General features: G+C 39.2%; 1 protein-coding gene across 4 annotated transcripts in view; it reads right to left on the bottom strand.

Moving 5' to 3' along the window:
- Positions 1-20473, bottom strand: part of septin6 (septin 6) — a 79491-nt gene that overhangs the window by 42490 nt on the left and 16528 nt on the right. For 3 of the 4 annotated variants that reach the window (XM_061891806.1, XM_061891804.1, XM_061891805.1), the window contains exons 1-2: positions 18645-18753; positions 7413-7527 (exon numbers count right to left, since the gene is read on the bottom strand). In XM_061891806.1, coding sequence (XP_061747790.1) covers positions 7413-7527; positions 18645-18674 — 145 coding nt within the window. In that variant the 5' untranslated portion in view covers positions 18675-18753. Of the gene's footprint in view, positions 1-7412; positions 7528-18644; positions 18754-20473 lie in introns of those variants that run through there. The other variant, XM_061891807.1, reaches the window with a different exon arrangement.

Here is a 20473-nt window from a genome sequence, read left to right as displayed (position 1 = left end):
CACTGACTCTTCTGGGACACTACAATGTACACCCCCCGCTACCACCCACCCACACCTCAACCCCGCACAGCTGAACCTCCTCATGGTCTCTCAGGGAGAGCATGTCCCAAATTCCAAACTGCTGTTTTGAGGTATGTTAAAAAAATAATAATGCACTTTGTGACTCCAATAGTAAATATGGCAGCGCCATGTTGGCATTTTTTTTCCCATAACTTCAGTAGATTTATTCGGGAAAACCTTGTTTAATGCATCCAGCGGGGTATCCCAACAAAATTAGGCATAATAATAATGTGTTAACTCCACGACTGTATATATCCATATCGGTTGATATCGGAATCAGTAATTAAGACTTGGACAATATCGGAATATCGGCAAAAAAGCCATTATCGGACATCTCTAGTAAATAGTTTGCGGTCTATCAAGGCTGCAGCCATCAATTATTTGATTATTCGAGTAAACTGATCAAACACACTTAATAGCCTCTATGCGTAATTTAGGGGAAATAGCTGAAATTAACAATGTTTTTTCTGCGTGCCATAAGCATAATTTTTTTCTAATAAATGCACATTATAAATAGACAGACAGACAGATTGATAGTACTGTATTGATTCCTTCAAGAGAAGTCCCTCAGGAAAATTAAACAACAAAATTGCACTATTAACGTGTGCATGAACAGGCTTAAAAATTAAACTTTTTTTTTTAAACTCTCTAAAGTTTGCCGTCACACAAATCTTGGCAACCGCACGCCCCCGCTCTCATGTGCACTCAATCCATGCGGACTGAACACTGGCCGAAAGTTGGTGGGCGGCCGGGAGTGGAGTCGGCTCACTTGGTTGCTTTGTTGGGTCTGCTCCTGTCTCTGGCCATGCTCCCTCCACCCCAGCAGACAATGGCGTGGAACACCGCAGAGGCCCCCACAGTGTATATGTTTCTCTTACTTTTTATTCACAGCTGTGTGTAAGAAGTGGCTGGTTGCATCAACTCTGCTCTTTTAAGTCCTTTGTCTTTGATGTACAGTATCTCTTTTGCACACATTTATTGATGTTTTCCCTTGGCCTCAGTCTGGACCCCCTCTCCAGGGGACCAGGCTTAGACCCAATTTTTTTTCTTCCCAAACCTAGACATGTACAATTTGAAGGCAATTTCTGATTTTTTGTGATCTACGTTATTTGTTATAAGTGGAAGCCAATACTTGAGTGAATATGTTACTTTTATAACTGTACCTGCCTTACATTTCACTCAATTGTCCATCCAAAACGCTGCCATATTCTTGTATGAGCCACAGAATGAAGACAAATAAGACTTTAAATATACATCAAGCAAAAATGTAGGCAATCGAGGCAGGAAGCGTGTTTGCTGATGCACTCTGACGTTCATTTATCTCCCAGGCAGTCAGATGACTCAGTCAGCTGGCTTCTTCTGCAAGAACTTCTATTTTTAATTCTTCACAGCCCATCTATGTCAGCCTGTTTTATGCAGGACATCTCTCCATTTAGCAACCGCTTAACCGCTCCTGTGAATCTTTGCAATTGTATAGTAAGGCCAGTTGAAATACGATAGTTACACGATTCCTTGCAATGTCACACATGGATGAACTCATTCCACATTTATGTACAGTGAGACTCCAGGACAAAAGGCGCTAGAAATTTCCTCTTTGAGCTCTCATCGGCCTCAACATTAGGTACACCTGCACAAGCTTCCAAAACCCGATTCCAGTGTCAATTAAAACTAGAGATGTCCGATAATGGCTTTTTTGCCGATATCCGATATTGTCCAACTCTTATTCCGATATCAACCGATACCGATATATACAGTCGTGAAATTAATACAATATTATGGCTAATTTTGTTGTGATGCCCCGCTGGATGCATTAAACAATGTAACAAGCTTTTCCAAAATAAATCAATTCAAAAAATGGAAAAAAATGCCAACATGGCACTGCCATATTTATTATTGAAGTCACAAAGTGCTTTTTTTTAAACATGCCTCAAAACAGCAGCTAAGAATTTGGGACATGCTCTCCCTGAGAGAGCATGAGGAGGTTGAGGTGGGCGGGGCGGGGTTGTCAGGGTAGCGGGGTGGTGTATATTGTAGCGTCCCGGAAGAGTTAGTGCTGCAAGGGGTTCTGAGTATTTGTCCTGTTGTGTTTATTTTGTGTTACGGTGCAGATGTTCTCCCGAAATGTGTTTGTCATTCTTGTTTGGTGTGGGTTCAGTGTGACGCATATTTATAACAGAGTAAAAGTTGTTTATACGGCCACCCTCAGTGTGACCTGTATGGCTGTTGACCAAGTATGCCTTGCATTCACTTGTGTGTGTGAAAAGCCGTAGATATTATGTGATTGGGCACGCAAATGCAGTGCCTTTAAGGTTTATTGGCGCTCTGTACTTCTCCCTACGTCCGTGTACCACTCCGTACAGCGCCGTTTTAAAAAGTCATAAATGTTACTTTTTGAAACCGATACGATAATTTACGATATTATATTTTAAAGCATTTATCGGACGATAATATCGGCAGTCCGATACTATCGGACAGCTCCAATTAAAACTGAAAATATTCTGTTCTTGTTTCACTGTGCCTTATCTCCTAAAATAGGGCCAAACATCTACGGCCAAAATAACAAACAATTATTTTTTTAATCAATATTGAAATCACAATTAATTATTCGTATTAGCTTGGCAATGTACTTGAGATAATCCTGTCGGGAATCTTAGGGGCGGGGAGCGTGTAAACGTGACTTCATATTGTCATTTTTTAATGAATAGTCTAATACTAAAAAATATGATCATGCATTAAAGGCAAAACTTTGGGTTTTGTTCATTATTAGTAAAAGCATTTTAAATTGTTCCTCATTACATGATGCCTTGAAATCTATCAATCAATTTTTGCTGGGCTTTTTCAGAGTCATAAAAAAACAGTCATCAATGAGACACCTTCGCCTGACCTAATTATCTTGTGTCACGATTGTATCTACTTGAAAAGGTCCTTCAATGCACATTTCATACACATGCGCACGTACGGGGAGTGCATAAACATTAAAGCGGGGCACATCTCGAAAACGAGCTGTTAGTTGGGTAGTGCGACTCCAAGCAGGCAGAGCAGAGTGTTGTGCAGGCGTTCACACATTAGCAGCAGTGCAATCTTTAACACACTTGACCCCACGGAAGTCGGTGCAGTGAAACGAGGCCCGGGATAGGGCGGGGCAATATGGCTGAAAACTGTAATAAAGTGTTTCTTTATTCGTCGCTATCTCTAACCTTTGATATCTGTATGACCTATTGAAATTAATAACCAGGAGAAAAACACCTTGTGTGGTGTTCGGGTCTGTGGGACCCGTTTTTATTTTTTATTAAAATAAAAATTATACAATTAATACATTTTTCAAACTGAGACTCACTGACTTAGGTTCATTTTCTGTGAAGAACATATATCAGAATACATATTTAATGACCACACCCCATAATCCCCCCTACACATTTCTATTACATATAAGATGTTCGGGTCCACTGGACCCAGGGCTTATGGAAGTGTGTAAATTAATGCTCTGTGTACCACACACACACACACACACACACACACACACACACACACACAAACACATAGCAGGCCTAGACAGGAGGAGGACAGAGTGTAGGTACAAAGAACATCAGAGGGTCAAATGTGCGAGAAATAAAGAGCAGACAGTGTTGACAAACAATGTTGCAACCTTGTGTGGGAATCGCAGGTGCAGAAACCCAACAGAAGAATCCCTATGGGATGCAGAAACCGGCAGAGAAATTTTCCGTGCAACGTTCATATTCTTGTTACTCAGCCGCCAGCGTTTGTGGGTCTGATGGAGGGTCAAATGTGCGACAAATAGAGAGCAGACAGTGTTGACAAACACTGTCTGCAAACTTGTGTGGGAACCGCAGGTGCAAAAACACAAAAGAAGAATACCTGTGGGATGCAGAAACCGGCAGAGAAATTTTCCGTGCAACGTTCATATTGTTGTTACTCAGCCAGCGTTTGCGGGTCTAATGGAGGGTCAAATGTGCGAGAAATAGAGAGCAGACAGTGTTGGCAAACACTGTCTGCAAACTTTTGTGGGAACCGCAGGTGCAGAAACACAAAACAAGAATCCCTGTGGGATGCAGAAACTGGCAGAGAAATTTTCCGTCCAACGTTCATATTGTTGTTAACCAGCCAGCGTTTGTGGGGTTGATGGACCCGTTGCATTTTATGGCTTTTAATGCCTCACAATCAAACACTTATGTGTTAAAATACTGAACAGATGTTTATTGGGATAAGGTAAACATCTGTTCAGTATTTTAACATAAAAGTGTCTGATTGTGAGGCATTAAAAGCCACAAAATGAAACAGGTCCGTCAGACCCACCAATGCTATCTGAGTAACAACAATATGAACATTACACAAAGGTTAAATGTAAGCATTTTTATTTTAAAGTACCGTACCGAGGCAGAAAGGAAAGGACATGTCAACTCAAGCATGGAAAACAAACAATGTAAACAAAACTGTAAAATCATATTAAACACTTGAAGCTAACCTTTTAAAATAAAGGTGCAAAAATAAAGAATATGTCAGAAATGCTTAATATAGACAGGCTTTCTTCTCGATGCCAAGATACCTGTGGCAGTAGGGGCGTGGCCAATATGATGTCATCCCAGTATTGGCTATGATGCTTATTGTACACTGTACTTTGTTTCTAGAGATTACTCCAATCCTTTTAGTCTCTCCTTTATTAAAAAACGACTGGCTACAAATCTGGCATCGATTTCTGGTGTTATTATAGACGGTACTCGTGTTTACTGACGCTTTACTTCTGTCGCTCCATGTCGGCGACGAAAAGCGAGCCGCAGAGAGCCCGACGTCACATTTGCTTCACGCTTCTGCCTGCCTTCCTCTCTTTAAAAGCCGCAAGTGTCATATTAAATTGTGAAGATCGCCGTCCACAAGGATATCTCGAATACATTAAAGTAGGTGCACATAGCGGACACGCTGCCACCGATTCAGACAATCCAGTGTGTATTGCTTACGTCAGCACTATATTCATTTTCAGCAGCACTGTTCTGGGGTTCAAATTCTTTTTTCCACGGCTAGATTTTCCGTGCATCACAAGTCAATAGATAGATAGATAGTACTTTATTGATTCCTTCAAGAGAGTTCCCTCAGGAAAATAGTGCGCAAATAATCAACTATATAAATTAATTCATACTGTAAGTACCTGCTGGTGTTAATGTGTATGTTAGTGTGTTATGATGCTTGTTTTTCCCAAGGTCTGTGAACACACCGTGTTGTCGCAGAATGAGGGGAATGAGGGAGTGTTGTTGTGCGTCTAGGAGTGAAACACGGAGACGTGTGCACGGAGGAATTACTTGTTGGAATCGGGGCCCATTGTTAACATAAAAATGGCAAAAAAAAAGCTAAAAAGAGCTTTGTGTGTCTTCTTCTGGACGCTACAATAAATTACTGTATTTTGTCTTCACGTAAAAAAACAACTTTGGTTAGGCGGCAAATATGTTACCGGACTTCCACAATCAAAAAGTGTAACGAAATAGTGCAAAGTGTGAAAATGTAAACATAGGGAAACCTGAGAAGAACTATTTTTTGCAGGCATTGTGCCAGGAAGTTACGGCTGTGCTCTAAAGGGTGAGCGCGGCTAAGATGGTGTGGTATTACCGGTCTCGGTGGGGAGGGGCACCTCGCATCATTTACAGACCAAGATGGCCTGACTACGGTCCGTTTATAAAATCCAAAAGGCGCCCATACTTTTGAGCTGACTTCACCTTTTTTATCCACAATTTCTTCATTTTGACTTTCTCTATGCAAAAAAGCACCCGCGAGACAACAAAATGGCGCAACAAAACTTGGTAGTTGATATTAGAGCTGGGCGATATATCCAGGGTTTCCCACAGATTCATTTATTTGTGGCGGCCCGCCACGAAATAATTACGACTGCTACAAATAAAAAAATAGAAAAAAAAATTATATATATATTTTTTGGGGGGGCTTTTGACTCGCTCGACCGCTCATGAAAGCAATGGGGCTCTGTCTGTGAATGGAGCTTGTAGTTACATATTATATAGATGTGTAAATTTTATATAAATATGTACATAAAGTGTTGTAATTATATTCCAACTCCGCGTTCTTCTTGGTCATCGCCGCCGCCGCGATGACCCCCTGTTTTGAAAATGACATGAATCTTTGTGCCACTGCTTAATAACTGTTCATTAAATACATCCATCCATCCATCCATCAATTTTCTACCGCTTATTCCCTTGTGGGGTCGCGGGGGGCGCTGGCGCCTAGCTCAGCTACAATCGGGCGGAAGGCGGGGTACACCCTGGACAAGTCGCCACCTCATCGCAGGGCCAACACAATACAGTTTTGGTCAATTGACTTACTTGTGAGTTCCCTCCCAGCATCAAAGTTTAAAAGTAGCATACATTAATGCAGTATGAAGAAGAATGTTTGAATGTAGACACATAGAATCATCATACTGCTGTGATTATATGCATCAAGTGTTCATTCAAGGCTAAGGCAAAATATCGAGATATATATCGTGCATTGTGACATGGCTTAAAAATATCGAGATATTAAAAAATGGCCATATCGCCCAGCCCTAGTTGATACTGTTACCTGATTGGCTGTTAGTGTGTTACTCCCGCGTATCAGTGATCACTTCCTGCGTTGTTCATGCAGCTAACCTTCCTTTGCAACTTCCGGTTTCTTCCGCCGGGAAAAAAAAAAATCTAATCAATTTTTTTATTAATAACGATTACGTTTCTATTGCGATACTTATGTGAAGTTAATTATATTTATATAGCGCCTTTCTCTAGTGACTAAAAGCGCTTTACATTGTGTTGGAGCCGCTTTGGACTGGACTCTCGTGACTGTGTTGGACCCTTTATGGATTGAATCATGTTGGACCCGCTCGACATCCATTGCTTTCCTCCTCTCCAAGGTTTCATAGTCATCATTGTCACCGACGTCCCACTGCGTGTGACTTTTCCTTGCCCTTATGTGGGCCTATCGAGGATGTCGTAGTGGTTTGTGCAGCCCTTTGAGACACTAGTGATTTAGGGCTATATAAGTAAACATTGATTGATTGATCTATAAGTTACATTTAAACCAGTGTGGGTGGCACTGAGAGCAGGTGGGTAAAGTGTCTTGCCCGAGGGCACAACAGCAGTGACTCGGATGGCGGAAGAAGGGATCAAACCTGGAACCCTCGAGTTGCTGGCACGCCCACTTTACCAATTGAGCATTTTCCAGATGAAATGTCAAAGAAAGGATAGGAATAGGTCCATGATGTGTTCAGGAACACCACGTCTGGCTTACACACACACATGTACTGTTCGACTTTCACCAGCACAATAAAAGATGTTGTTGCTTGTGACCGACCGTGTACTCACCGACGCAGAGGATGTTGAAGCAAAATCCATGATTGACAGATTTGTTGACCAGCTGGTCAGGCATGCTGTCGAAGCCGACATGGCCGGCGAGAGGCACGGTCCGGGCACCTTCTCCCTGAACACAACGGAAAAAAACAGTTCATACGCTATAACAACGCTTTTCAATGGTTTTTTGTTTTGGTTTTTTTTGTCATGAAAAAGGGAGGTTTTTTGGGTTGGTGCACTAATTGTAAGTGTATCTTGTGTTTTTTATGTTGATTTAATAAAAAATAAATAAAAAATAAATAATGATAATAATAAAAAATCATTCTGCGGCCCGGTACCAATGGAGCTGGTTCCAATCGGTGGTTGGGGACCACTGATATAGAGGATCTTTGATGAGCGTTTTTGCAGTATGTTCTTAAAAACTTCAGTGCTCCTCCTTTTCTGTAGTTGATCTTAAAGAACATTTTTCACAGTAGTCTTCAAACACAGCACAGCCCTCCTGTCACATAGATAATCTTTGACTAGTGTTTCATGCAACATATCCTTCAAAACAGCTGTCACATAGAGGATCTTTGACTAATGTTTTTGCAGTATGTTCTTAAAAACTTCAGTGTTCCTCCTTTTCTGTAGTGGATCTTTAAAAAACATTTTTCACAGTAGTCTTCAAACACAGCACAGCCCTCCTGTCACATAGATAATCTTTGACTAGTGTTTTATGCAACAAGTCCTTCAAAACAGCTGTCACATAGAGGAACTTTGACTAGCGTTTTTGCAGTATGTTCTTAAAAACTTCAGTGCTCCTCCTTTTCTGTAGCGGATCTTTAAAAAACATTTTTCACAGTAGTCTTCAAACACAGCACAGCCCTCCTGTCACATAGATAATCTTTGACTAGTGTTTTATGCAACAAGTCCTTCAAAACAGCTGTCACATAGAGGATCTTTGACTAACGTTTTTGCAGTATGTTCTTAAAAACTTCAGTGCTCCTCCTTTTCTGTAGTGGATCTTTAAAAAGCATTTTTCACAGTAGTCTTCAAACACAGCACAGACCTCCTGTCACATTGATAATCTTTGACTAGTGTTTTATGCAACAAGTCCTTCAAAACAGCTGTCACATAGAGGATCTTTGACTAGCGTTTTTGCAGTATGTTCTTAAAAACTTCAGTGCTCCTCCTTTTCTGTAGTGGATCTTTGAAAAAGATTTTTCACAGTAGTCTTCAAACACAGCACAGCCCTCCTGTCACATAGATAATCTTTGACTAGTGTTTCATGCAACATATCCTTCAAAACAGCTGTCACATAGAGGATCTTTGACTAATGTTTTTGCAGTATGTTCTTAAAAACTTCAGTGTTCCTCCTTTTCTGTAGTGGATCTTTAAAAAACATTTTTCACAGTAGTCTTCAAACACAGCACAGCCCTCCTGTCACATAGATAATCTTTGACTAGTGTTTTATGCAACAAGTCCTTCAAAACAGCTGTCACATAGAGGATCTTTGACTAGCGTTTTTGCAGTATGTTCTTAAAAACTTCAGTGCTCCTCCTTTTCTGTAGTGGATCTTTAAAAAGCATTTTTCACAGTAGTCTTCAAACACAGCACAGACCTCCAGTCACATTGATAATCTTTGACTAGTGTTTCATGCAACATATCCTTCAAAACAGCTGTCACATAGAGGATCTTTGACTAATGTTTTTGCAGTATGTTCTTAAAAACTTCAGTGTTCCTCCTTTTCTGTAGTGGATCTTTAAAAACATTTTTCACTGTAGTCTTCAAACACAGCAAAGCCCTCCTGTCACATACATAATCTTTGACTAGTGTTTTAAGCAACATTTCATTCAAAACAGCTGACACATAGAGGATCTTTGACTAATGTTTTTGCAGTATGTTCTTAAAAACTTCAGTGCTCCTCCTTTTCTGTAGTGGATCTTTAAAAAACATTTTTCACAGTAGTCTTCAAACACAGCACAGCCCTCCTGTCACATAGATAATCTTTGACTAGTGTTTTATGCAACAAGTCCTTCAAAACAGCTGTCACATAGAGGAACTTTGACTAGCGTTTTTGCAGTATGTTCTTAAAAACTTCAGTGCTCCTCCTTTTCTGTAGTGGATCTTTAAAAAGCATTTTTCACAGTAGTCTTCAAACACAGCACAGACCTCCTGTCACATAGATAATCTTTGACTAGTGTTTCATGCAACATATCATTCAAAACAGCTGTCACATAGAGGATCTTTGACTAGCGTTTTTGCAGTATGTTCTTAAAAACTTCAGTGCTCCTCCTTTTCTGTAGTGGATCTTTAAAAAACATTTTTCACTGTAGTCTTCAAACACAGCACAGCCCTCCTGTCACATTGATAATCTTTGACTAGTGTTTTATGCAACAAGTCCTTTAAAACAGCTGTCACATAGAGGATCTTTGACACGTTTTTTTTGCAGTAGTTCGTTAAAAATAGCACAGCACTCTGGTTATTTAGAATATTTGACTCGCAGTTTTGCAGTCATTTCCCGTGTTACATACATATTTCAGCTCCGACACGCCGACTTCCTGTTTCCTGGAAGCTTCACTTTCTTCTCGCATTAGGAGACCACAAAGCAATGTCGCACATCATATTGCTTATTGCTCCTGACTTTTAGACGCTTTCTTAATATTTTGGGAACTCAGGAAACGGTCGAAATATTAAAAAACTGCTCTCAGAAATGATGTATCTTTGTGACTACGTTTACATTTACACTGCAGGCCAAAGTAAATAGTTTTGTACATCCGCTTTTTTCCAGTTGACTGTTTACACTGCGAGTGAAATGTGATCTTTATCAGACTCCAGTATAAACAGACCTCGTTGTCCCTCGCATGCGCACTTCGATAAACAAAGGAAATTAACCGGATTCCTTAAATGAAGAAGGTAGTCACTACTACTACTTTGCAAAATAAAAGTTGCCACACCTTTAAAACTAAGGTTTTTTTGATGTGAAAATAAATTCAAATAATATAATGAATATGTATAGTGTAATATATTAGGGACCATTCTAATATTAAGAAGAGAAAACACGGACTTCAACTCTTTTACAAAAACAACTTACGCAATGTATGTGACATGTTAGGGCTGGGCGATATGGACAAAAAAGTATAGCTTGATATATTTTTACTTAAACTCGCTATTCGATATATATTTTCCGGTGAAAGTATACATATAAAAGTAGGGCTGGGCGATGTATCGAATATCCTCGATATATCGTGGGTTTGTCTCTGTTCGATATAGAAAATGACTACAGTGTTTTCCCCCAGAAAATGTGTTACTTAAGGTGGTGTCTCTCCGGCGGACAGACCGGGGGAGGGGGGTAGATGGGTGTAAGGATCGGTGTAACTCGGCCTGTCGCCATCACGTCTCCACCTCGTCGCTGCAACCGCAGCCTGGGGTGCAATAGACTACAGGCTGTGGTGAAGTAGGCCGGCTTCGTCGCATGAAGAAGCCTACAATGTTTGGTGGTGTTTTCCGCTCCATTTGCTGAATGGCGATATACGATATATATCTCAATATTTTTTCTATAAAGTAAAAACAAAACAGTCCTACTTACCTGCGATACTAAGTATGTCATTATTATGCCACACGCTGACATATGCTCAACTCATCATGCTTAATTTATTACAGCATTTGGGAAGCCTGTAGTTGATTTTTATAACGTAAATGTTATATTTATATCAACATGTGATAGCAGGGACCCTACCATTCAAAAATAGGCTGCTACATTACTAATGATTAATGTAACTATAGCTGAAAAAATAGTACAACAGCAATAGGATAGACTATTCATCCCTGAACACCATGGAGTTCATGGAGGATTTATGATGCAGTTACATTATTATATCAACTATCAGAGACAGAAACTAGTTAACATAGTGTCCTTTTATGCTGCTTCAACAAAGCTCAATCAACACAGAAAAAAGTAAAGTAAAATAACAGACAAACTTTGCCGTCCGTAACACACACACACCGCAAAATGAGCTAACGATACGCTAAAAGCTAATTAGCCTTCACCTTAAAGACTGCGAGCGAGCTGAGCTGCCGTTTGTTTCTAGAACGTCAAGGGGTTCATAGTGATGTTACTAGTAGCTGACTGGGAGGTGTTTATATCATTTGGGGAGAGTCCGTTGCCTGATGATTACCTGCTAAACACCTATCCGCTAACCACGACACTGGAGCACAAACTCCATGCGCTCTGAATACACACTGTTGATTGGCTGTTACCGCTCTGAACACGCACTGCTGATTGGCTGTTACCGCTCTGCGTGTAACCAATCAGATGGTTCTGTGGGTGGGACAATGCTGGGTGCTGCAGAGAGCACTGACAGGCAGAGGCAGAACGAAGAGGAGCAGCTTGTTAAGACTTTAGATTAGGAGGCGGCTCTTTGTTGTTAAGGCGGCCGCCTTAGCAACAAAGCGCTACGGGAAACCCCGGACTATATCGTGATATTCGAGTATACGTTCTCACGCAGTTGCTTTTAGCTGCGGGCATTACACTACAGGCTTTTCTTCACTCTTTCTTGTCTCACAGAGACATAAAACAAGCGCACTTTCTTACCTACGTCACATACGTATACACCCTCGCGGAGCAGAGAGGTAGCGGCATGGGTGACGTTAGCTGTGCTGCGAGTGGGTAATACGAGAGAAAGAAGGTGCGAATCTGGTAACAAATGAAGGAAGAATTAATTCCCAAGAAAAACAGCAGGGGGGTCCATCGTCTGGAGGTGGTTTGGCTTCAAGCGGGAATATGTCGAACAGACAACCGTAATTTGTCAAGTGTGGGGCAAAAGCATTGCTACCAAAAGTAGCATTACTGCTAATATGTAGCATCATTTGAAAAGTCACCTGCTAGAGAATGAACATCTCCGTTCGGTGCCACACCAACAAAATGCCGAGGAAACCATTTTTACATCAACACCGTATGAAAAAATACTCAATAACAGAAGGAAAAAACGTCCGCAGTAACCTACCACATAGCGATTTGATTTTCTTTATTATGCAGCTCATTTTTATTTGACAGTTATAGAAATATCTTGTGTGACATCATGCACAAAAGTGCACTTTATTTGTTTTCACTATTTTAGTGGAGTTCTGTACAAAAAAATGCACTTGAATTTAATGTTGTTTTGCTATGTCATCTTAGTGACATCATGCACAAAAGTGCACTCATAGCTTGTTTTAAAATGTCTCCGACAATCTTGCACTTTCTGTTTTGAAATTACATGAATACTTGTGTCACTGCTTAATAACTGTTTAATAAATACACTTTTGGTCAATTGACTTAGTTGTGATTTCCCTCTCTGCATGAAAGTTTAAAATGAGCATATATTAATGCAGTATAAAGAAGATTTTTTTATGTAGACACATAGAATCATCTTACTGCTGTGATTATATGCATCAAGTGTTCATTCAAGGCTAAGGCAATATATCAAGATGGATATCGTGTATCATGACATGGCCTAAAAATGTCGACATATTAAAAAAAGGCCATATCGCCCAGCCCAAGGGTGACGTAATAGTCGCAATCAGGTCCCATTTGAAAAGATCAGATTGCCGTCTGATGCGAAAAGTTCTAATTTAAAGCACTTAGAAGCGTTTAGACTGGCAAAAAAAATATCCCACAGGTGTCACTTGAGGGCAAAAGAAGTGAAGTGAAGTATATTTATACAGCGCTTTTCTCTAGTGACTCAAAGCGCTTTACATAGTGAAACCCAATATCTAAGTTACATTTAAAGCAGTGTGGGTGGCACTGGGAGCAGGTGGGTAAAGTGTCTTGCCCAAGGACACAACGGCAGCGACTAGGATGGCGGAAGCGGGAATTGAACCTGCAACCCTCAAGTTGCTGGCACGGCCGCTCTACCAACCGAGCTATGCCGCCCCATAGAAGTAGATTTGGTGTCCAGTGTAAATGGGGCCTTTGTTTTGATACTATTGTTGCATCTTTTTTTGCTTTGCTTTGTGCCCTTCTTCCACGCTCTTAAATTGTGATCGCGTATAATGATTGTAATTCCTATCATGAAGCTGATCAATTAAAACACTGACGACAGCCTCTCTCTTTCTGGACCAAAGCGTTGAAAAGAGCGGAAGCGAGTAGGCGTGCGGCTGCTGTCGGTGATGCTCGTGATAGCTGTGGTTTGCATGGCCGTCTCTGCAAACGCCTTTTCCGCAGCCAACATTAGCAAGGAATTTAGATTATATGGCAAAGCGAGCGTCTGTTATGCGTTCTAACATAACACGAGTGTCGCTCGGGCAAAAAAAACAAAAAAACATTCCAACTTAAAGAAGGCAAAAATGGTGATAGGAGACAGTTGTAGTTTATTTAGATAGTATGCATTTGGGTTTTTGGGGTAGAAAAAGACAAGTATTTTGGTTGGAAGTGCAACATTCCAGAAACCCTTCCTGTCTTTCAAGACAACCACAGGGATGTAAAACTGCAAAAAAAAAACGGAAAGAAAAGGGTGCTATTCTCAGCACATTGTCTGCACACATTGGTTTAACCAGCCAGAGTAAAATATGTGGAGCATGCAAATGTCTATTGCAGGGGTCACCAACCTTTTTGAAAGCAAGAGCTACTTCTCGGGTACTGATTAATGCGAAGTGCTACCAGTTTGATACACACTTAAATAAATTGCCAGAAATAGCCAATTTGCTCAATTTACCTTTAATAAATAAATCTATATGTATAAAAAATGGGTATTTCTGTCTGTCATTCCGTCGTAAAAATGTTTTCCTTTTACGGAAGGTTTTTTGTAGAGAATGAATGATGAAAAAAAACACTTAATTGAACGGTTTAAAAGAGGAGAAAACAAGAAAAAAATGAAAATGTAATTTTGAAACATAGTTTATCTTCAAATTTCGACTCCTTAAAATTCAAAATTCAACCGAAAAATATGAAGAGAAAAACTAGCTAATTCGAATCGTTTTGCAAAAATTAGAAAAAGAATTTATGGAACATCATTAGTAATATTTCCTGATTGAGAATAATTTTAGAATTTTGATAACATGTTTTAAATAGGTTCAAATCCAATCTGCACTTTGTTAGAATATATGACAAATTGGACCAAGCTATATTTCTAACAAAACCAAATCATTTTTTCTTCTAGATTTTCCAGAACAAAAATGTTAAAAGAAATTCAAAAGACTTTCAAAATAAAATTTAAATTTGATTCTACAGATTTTCTAAATTTGCCAGAATATTTTTTATTTTATTTTAATCATATTAAGTCTGAAGAAATATTTCACAAATATTCTTAGTTTAAAAAACAGAAGCTAAAATGAAGAATTAAATTAAAATGTATTTATTATTCTTTACAATAAACAAAAAAAATTACTTGAACATTGATTTAAATTGTCAGGGAAAAAAGGAAGGAGTTTAAAAGGTAAAAAGGTATATGTGTTTAAAAATCCTAAAATCATTTTTAAGGTTGTATTTTTCCTCTAAAATTGTCTTTCTGAAAGTTATAAGAAGCAAAGTAAAAAAAATAAATGAATTTATTCAAACAAGTGAAGACCAAGTCTTTAAAATATTCTCTTGGATTTGCAAATTCTATGAGTTTTGTCTTTGATTGATTGATACTTTTATTAGTAGATTGCACAGTTCAGTACATTTCCGTACAATTCACCACTAAATGGTAACACCCGAATAAGTTTTTCAACTCCATCCATCCATTTCTGCCGCTTATTCCCGTTCGGGGTCGCGGGGGGCGCTGGCGCCTATCTCAGCTACAATCGGGCGGAAGGCGGGGTACACCCTGGACAAGTCGCCACCTCATCGCAGGGCCAACACAGATAGACAGACAACATTCACACTCACTCATTGTACGAATAAATAAATAAATAAATGGGTTGTACTTGTATAGCGCTTTTCTACCTTTCAAGGTACTCAAAGCGCTTTGACACTACTTCCACATTTACCCATTCACACACACATTCACACACTGATGGAGGGAGCTGCCATGCAAGGCGCTAACCAGCACCATTAAGGAGCAAGGGTGAAGTGTCTTGCTCAGGACACAACGGACGTGACGAGGTTGGTACTAGGTGGGGATTGAACTAGGGACCCTCGGGTTGCGCACAGCAACTCTCCCACTGCGCCACGCCGTCCATATATATAAATATATACTATCAGCATAATACAGTCATCACACAAGTTAATCATCATAGTATATACATTGAATTATTTACAATATTTAAAATTCTGGGGGGTTGGATGAGGAATTTTGGTTGATATCAGTACTTCAGTCACCAACAATTGCATCAACAGAGATGGACATTGTAACAGTGTAGGTATTACTTGGTAGGATATGTACAGCTAGCAGAGAACATAGTGAGTTCAGATAGCATAAGAACAAGTAAATACATTAGAAATACATTTGATGATTTACATTAGGTTACCGTATTTCCTTGAATGGCCGCCAGGGCGCTAATTAATTTAAAACCTCTTCTCACTCCTGTGCTTATTCAAGGCATGCGGTAAAAGTAAGCAGGCGCTAATCATTTTAAAACCTCTTCTCAGCCCTGCGCTTACCAATGGCATGCAGTAAAAAATTGAGTGTGATGTAAGGACACCATCATGAAAAGCACATTTAATACAAAAAAAACGTTATTATTTTCAGCACCGGTGGTTGGGGACCACTGCTCTACAACATGTCATCGCGCCCGCCTTTACACCATGCTATCTGCGTGCCGGCCAGACGCATGCATTTCGCTGCTTATTGTACGAGATTGCAAGGCATACTTGTTCAACAGCCATATTGGTTACACTGAAGGTTGTGATATAAACGACTTTAACACTTTTACTAATATGCGCCACACTGTGAACCCTAACCAAACAAGAATAACAAACACATTTCTGGAGAACATCGGCTCTGTAACACATTATAAAGTGTGATCTGTATGGCTGTTGAACAAGACCCCTAGTTTGCACATAATACAAGCAAAAAAAAAACTCCTCCACTATTTTGAAAATGTTGACACTCGTGACGTCACGCATTTGACCCGGCGGTAATAGTAAGCATGCGCTAATAATTTTGGGAAGCGAGTTTGAACCGGCAGTAATTCAAGGCAGGCGCATATTACATGCCCGGCGGCAATTCAAGGAAATACGGTATTTATGATCCGGGGAGATGGGACGTGAATGGAGGAGGGTATTAGTAAAGGTTTGAAGTTGCCTGGAGGTGTTGTTTTAGAGCGGTTTTGTAGGAATATAGAGATGCACTTACATTTACACCTATTGGGAGTGCTTTCCACATTGATAAAGAGTTAAGACCTTTGTTAGATCGGTTTAACGTGGTTTGTGGAGCTACCCCTGGTGTTTACGTTAAAGGGGAACATTATCACCAGACCGATGTAAGCATCAATATATACCTTGATGGTGCAGAAAAAAGACCATATATTTTTTAACCGATTTCCGAACTCTAAATGGGTGAATTTTGGCTAATTAAACGCCTTTCTGTTTATCGCTCATGTGGTGATGACGTCAGAACGTGACGTCTCCGAGGTAATACAACCGCCATTTACATTTTCAACACATTACAAACACCGGGTCTCAGCTCTGTTATTTTCCATTTTTTCGACTATTTTTTGGAACCTTGTAGACATCATGCCTCGTCGGTGTGTTGTCGGAGGGTCTAACAACACTAACAGGGAGGGATTCAAGTTGCACCACTGGCCCGAAGATGCGAAAGTGTCTGCCACCAGACCCCCATTGAATGTACCAAAGTGTCTCCACATTTTACATGGCACAGAGATGTATAGATAACCTGCAGATGTAATTGCAACAATAAAGTCAACGAAATCACAAAGGTGAGTTTTTTTTATGTTGACTTATGTGCTAATCAGACATATTTGGTTGCGGCATGACTGCCAGCTAATCGATGCTAACATGCTACGCTAATCGATGCTAACATGCTATTTACCGGCGGTGCTAAAGCAGACATGGCACAGAGATGTATGGATAACCTGCAGATACATTTGCAACTATATTACGTTTCCTTCCACCCACATTTAATGCGAAAAAAACACTTAACCAATCGATGGATTTAAGTTGCTCCAGTGTCAAGAGATGCGAAAGTCCTGATCGTTTGGTCCGCACATTTTACCGGCGATGCTAACGCAGCTATTCGGCCATGAATAGCGTCAATAGTTATTCGCTCAATAGCTTCAGTTTCTTCTTCAATACTTTCATACTCCAACCATCCGTTTCAATACATGCGTAATCTGTTGAATCGTTTAAACCACTGAAACCCGAGTCTGAATCCGAGCTAATGTCGCTATATCTTGCTGTGGTATCTGCCATTGTTTGTTTACATTGGCAGCACTGTGTGACGTCTCAGGGAAATGGATAGTCGCATCGCAAATAGCGAAAATCAAGCACTTTAAAGCTTTTTCTAGGGATATTCCAGGACCGGTAAAATTTTGAAAAAAAAATGCAAAAATACAACAAGCCAGTGGGAACTGATTTTTATTGTTTTTAACCTTTTGAAATTGAGATAATGTTCCCCTTTAAGGAAGTAGTTTGACATTTACTTCGGTATCAGAGAGGTGTAGTGTATTTTATAGACTAGGTTCTCTTAGAATTAAAAATGTCGTCCAAAACGAGACCAGCTTACTAGTAAATAAGTAAAAATGTAAAAATAGAGGCAGTTCACTGGTAAGTGCTGCTATTTGAGCTATTTTTAGAACAGGCCAGCGGGCGACTCATCTGGTCCTTACGGGCCCGCGGGCACCACGTTGGTGACCCCTGGTCTAGGGTGATTTACCAAGCAAAATGTTTTGTGTTATTTGGTCTCCCACACAGAAATGACAACGCCCGACTGAAAGTTACATTGCAGGAGACAACATAACGGAAATGAGCAGGGCTGAAATGCAATTGGGGGCGTTAGAGAGAATGCTGTAATAGCTCCAATGGCTAACATTGATTAAAAATGTCCTTACACAAAGCATTAAGCGTGTTCGCGAACAAAAGTGGCACATTAAAGTATTAAAATAATCACTTGTAAGGACAGCATCAGCAATTCTGCATTAGCATAATATTTTAAAAAATATATAAATTGCCGCTCCCCGACATTTTGGGATATATAAAAATGACGATAATCACAAAGGCGGGCGGAAACAAGCAAATCACCGATTTAAATATTTCCAGCGCGGGAATAAATGAATGGCTTTTTTCCCACATAAGGTTTGATTGGCATAATATTGTTAATTAATTCACTAATTAATATGGCTACTCACCGCTTGCCTTGCTATCTCCGTGGACGCCATTGGTGGTAGCCGTTAGCCGAGCAGCTGAAGCGGGGGAAGCAAGCGGAGTGGAGCCGCTGGGGGGGCGCACAACCATCGCCTCTCTCGGAGTGTACCATCAATTGTAAACATGTTATTTGACTTCAAAAATTAAAATACGACATTTAAATAATCGAAAAAATAGATAATGATGAGCAAATAGACCAATTATATGTTTAGAATGACAGAAAATTAACCATTTCGAGTGATGCTTTTCGAATGAACGCCCCTACGAGGTGGGCTACAATGGCTTCGTCCACGCAAACAGGACTGTAGTACAGCGCATGTACAAATCATATCGTTGTCTAAAATAATACATTACAAAAATCAGATTTGCGTGTAATGCCAAAAGATGTATGACAAATTATTGTTTGTGGGTAGATTTTTTTTTAGATCTTTTTATTTTAAGATTATATTTTTATTATATTTGTATTATTTTATTATTTACCCGATTTCCTTGAATTGCCGCAGGGGAGCTAATCAATTTAAATCAGGGGTCACCAACACAGTGCCCGCGGGCCTGTTCTAAAAATAGCTCAAATAGCAGCACTTACCAGTGAGCTGCATCTATTTTTTAAATGTTATTTATTTACTAGCAAGCTGGTCTTGCTTTTCTCGACATTTTTTATTCTAAGAGAGACAAAACTCAAATATAATTTGAAAATCCAAGAAAATATTTTAAAGGCTTGGTCTTCACTTGTTTAAATAAATTCATTTCTGTTTTTACTTTGCTACTTATAACTTTCAGAAAGACAATTTTAGAGAAAAAATACAACCTTAAAAATGAATTTTAGGATTTTTAAACACATATACCTTTTTACCTTTTAAATTTCTTCCTCTTCTTTCCTGACAATTTAAATCACTGCTCAAGTATTTTTTTATTTTATTGTAAATAATAATAAATACATTTTATTTTAATTCTTCATTTTAGCTTCTGTTTTTTCGACAAAGAATATTTGTTAAATATTTCTTCAAACTTATTATGATTAAAATTCAAAAGAAATATTCTGGCAAATCTAGAAAATCTGTAGAGTCAAATTTAAATCTTGTTTCAAAGTCTTTTGAATTTGTTTTAAAAAAATTTGTCCGGAAAATCTAGAAGGAATAATGCTTTGTCTTTGTTAGAAATATAGCTTGGTCCAATTTGTTGTATATTCTAACAAAGTGCAGATTGGATTTTAACCTATTTAAAACACGTCATCAAAATTCTAAAATTAATCTTAATCAGGAAAAATTACTAATGATGTTCTATAAAAAAAAAAAAATTAAATTTTTTCAAAAAGATTGGAATTAGCTAGTTCTTCTCTTAATTTTTTTCGGTTGAATTTTGAATTTTAAAGAGTCGAAATTGAAGATAAACTATGTTTCAAAATTTAAGTGTAATTTTTTTCGTGTTTTCTCCTCTTTTAAACCGCTCAATTAAGTGTCTTTTTCATCATTTATTCTCTACAAAAAACCTTCCGTAAAAGGGAAAAAAATGTACGACGGAACGTCAGACAGATATACCCATTTTTAATATATATATATAGATAGATATATTTATTAAAGGTAAATGGATCAAATTGGCTATTTCTGGCAATTTATTTAAGTGTGTATCAAACTGGTAGCCCTTCGCATTAATCAGTACCCAAGAAGTAGCTCTTGGTTTCAAAAAGGTTGGTGACCCCTGATTCAAAACCTCTTCTCACTCCTGCGCTTACCAAAGGCATGCGGTAAAAGTAAGCATACACTAATTATTTTAAAACCTCGTCTCACTCCAGCACTTACCAAAGGTATGCAGT

This window comes from Nerophis ophidion, linkage group LG29 (assembly GCF_033978795.1).
Source record: "Nerophis ophidion isolate RoL-2023_Sa linkage group LG29, RoL_Noph_v1.0, whole genome shotgun sequence".
In the NCBI taxonomy this organism is placed as follows: domain Eukaryota; kingdom Metazoa; phylum Chordata; class Actinopteri; order Syngnathiformes; family Syngnathidae; genus Nerophis; species Nerophis ophidion.
Note: the sequence above shows the minus strand (reverse complement) of the source record. Positions and strands in the feature narration are given on the sequence as shown.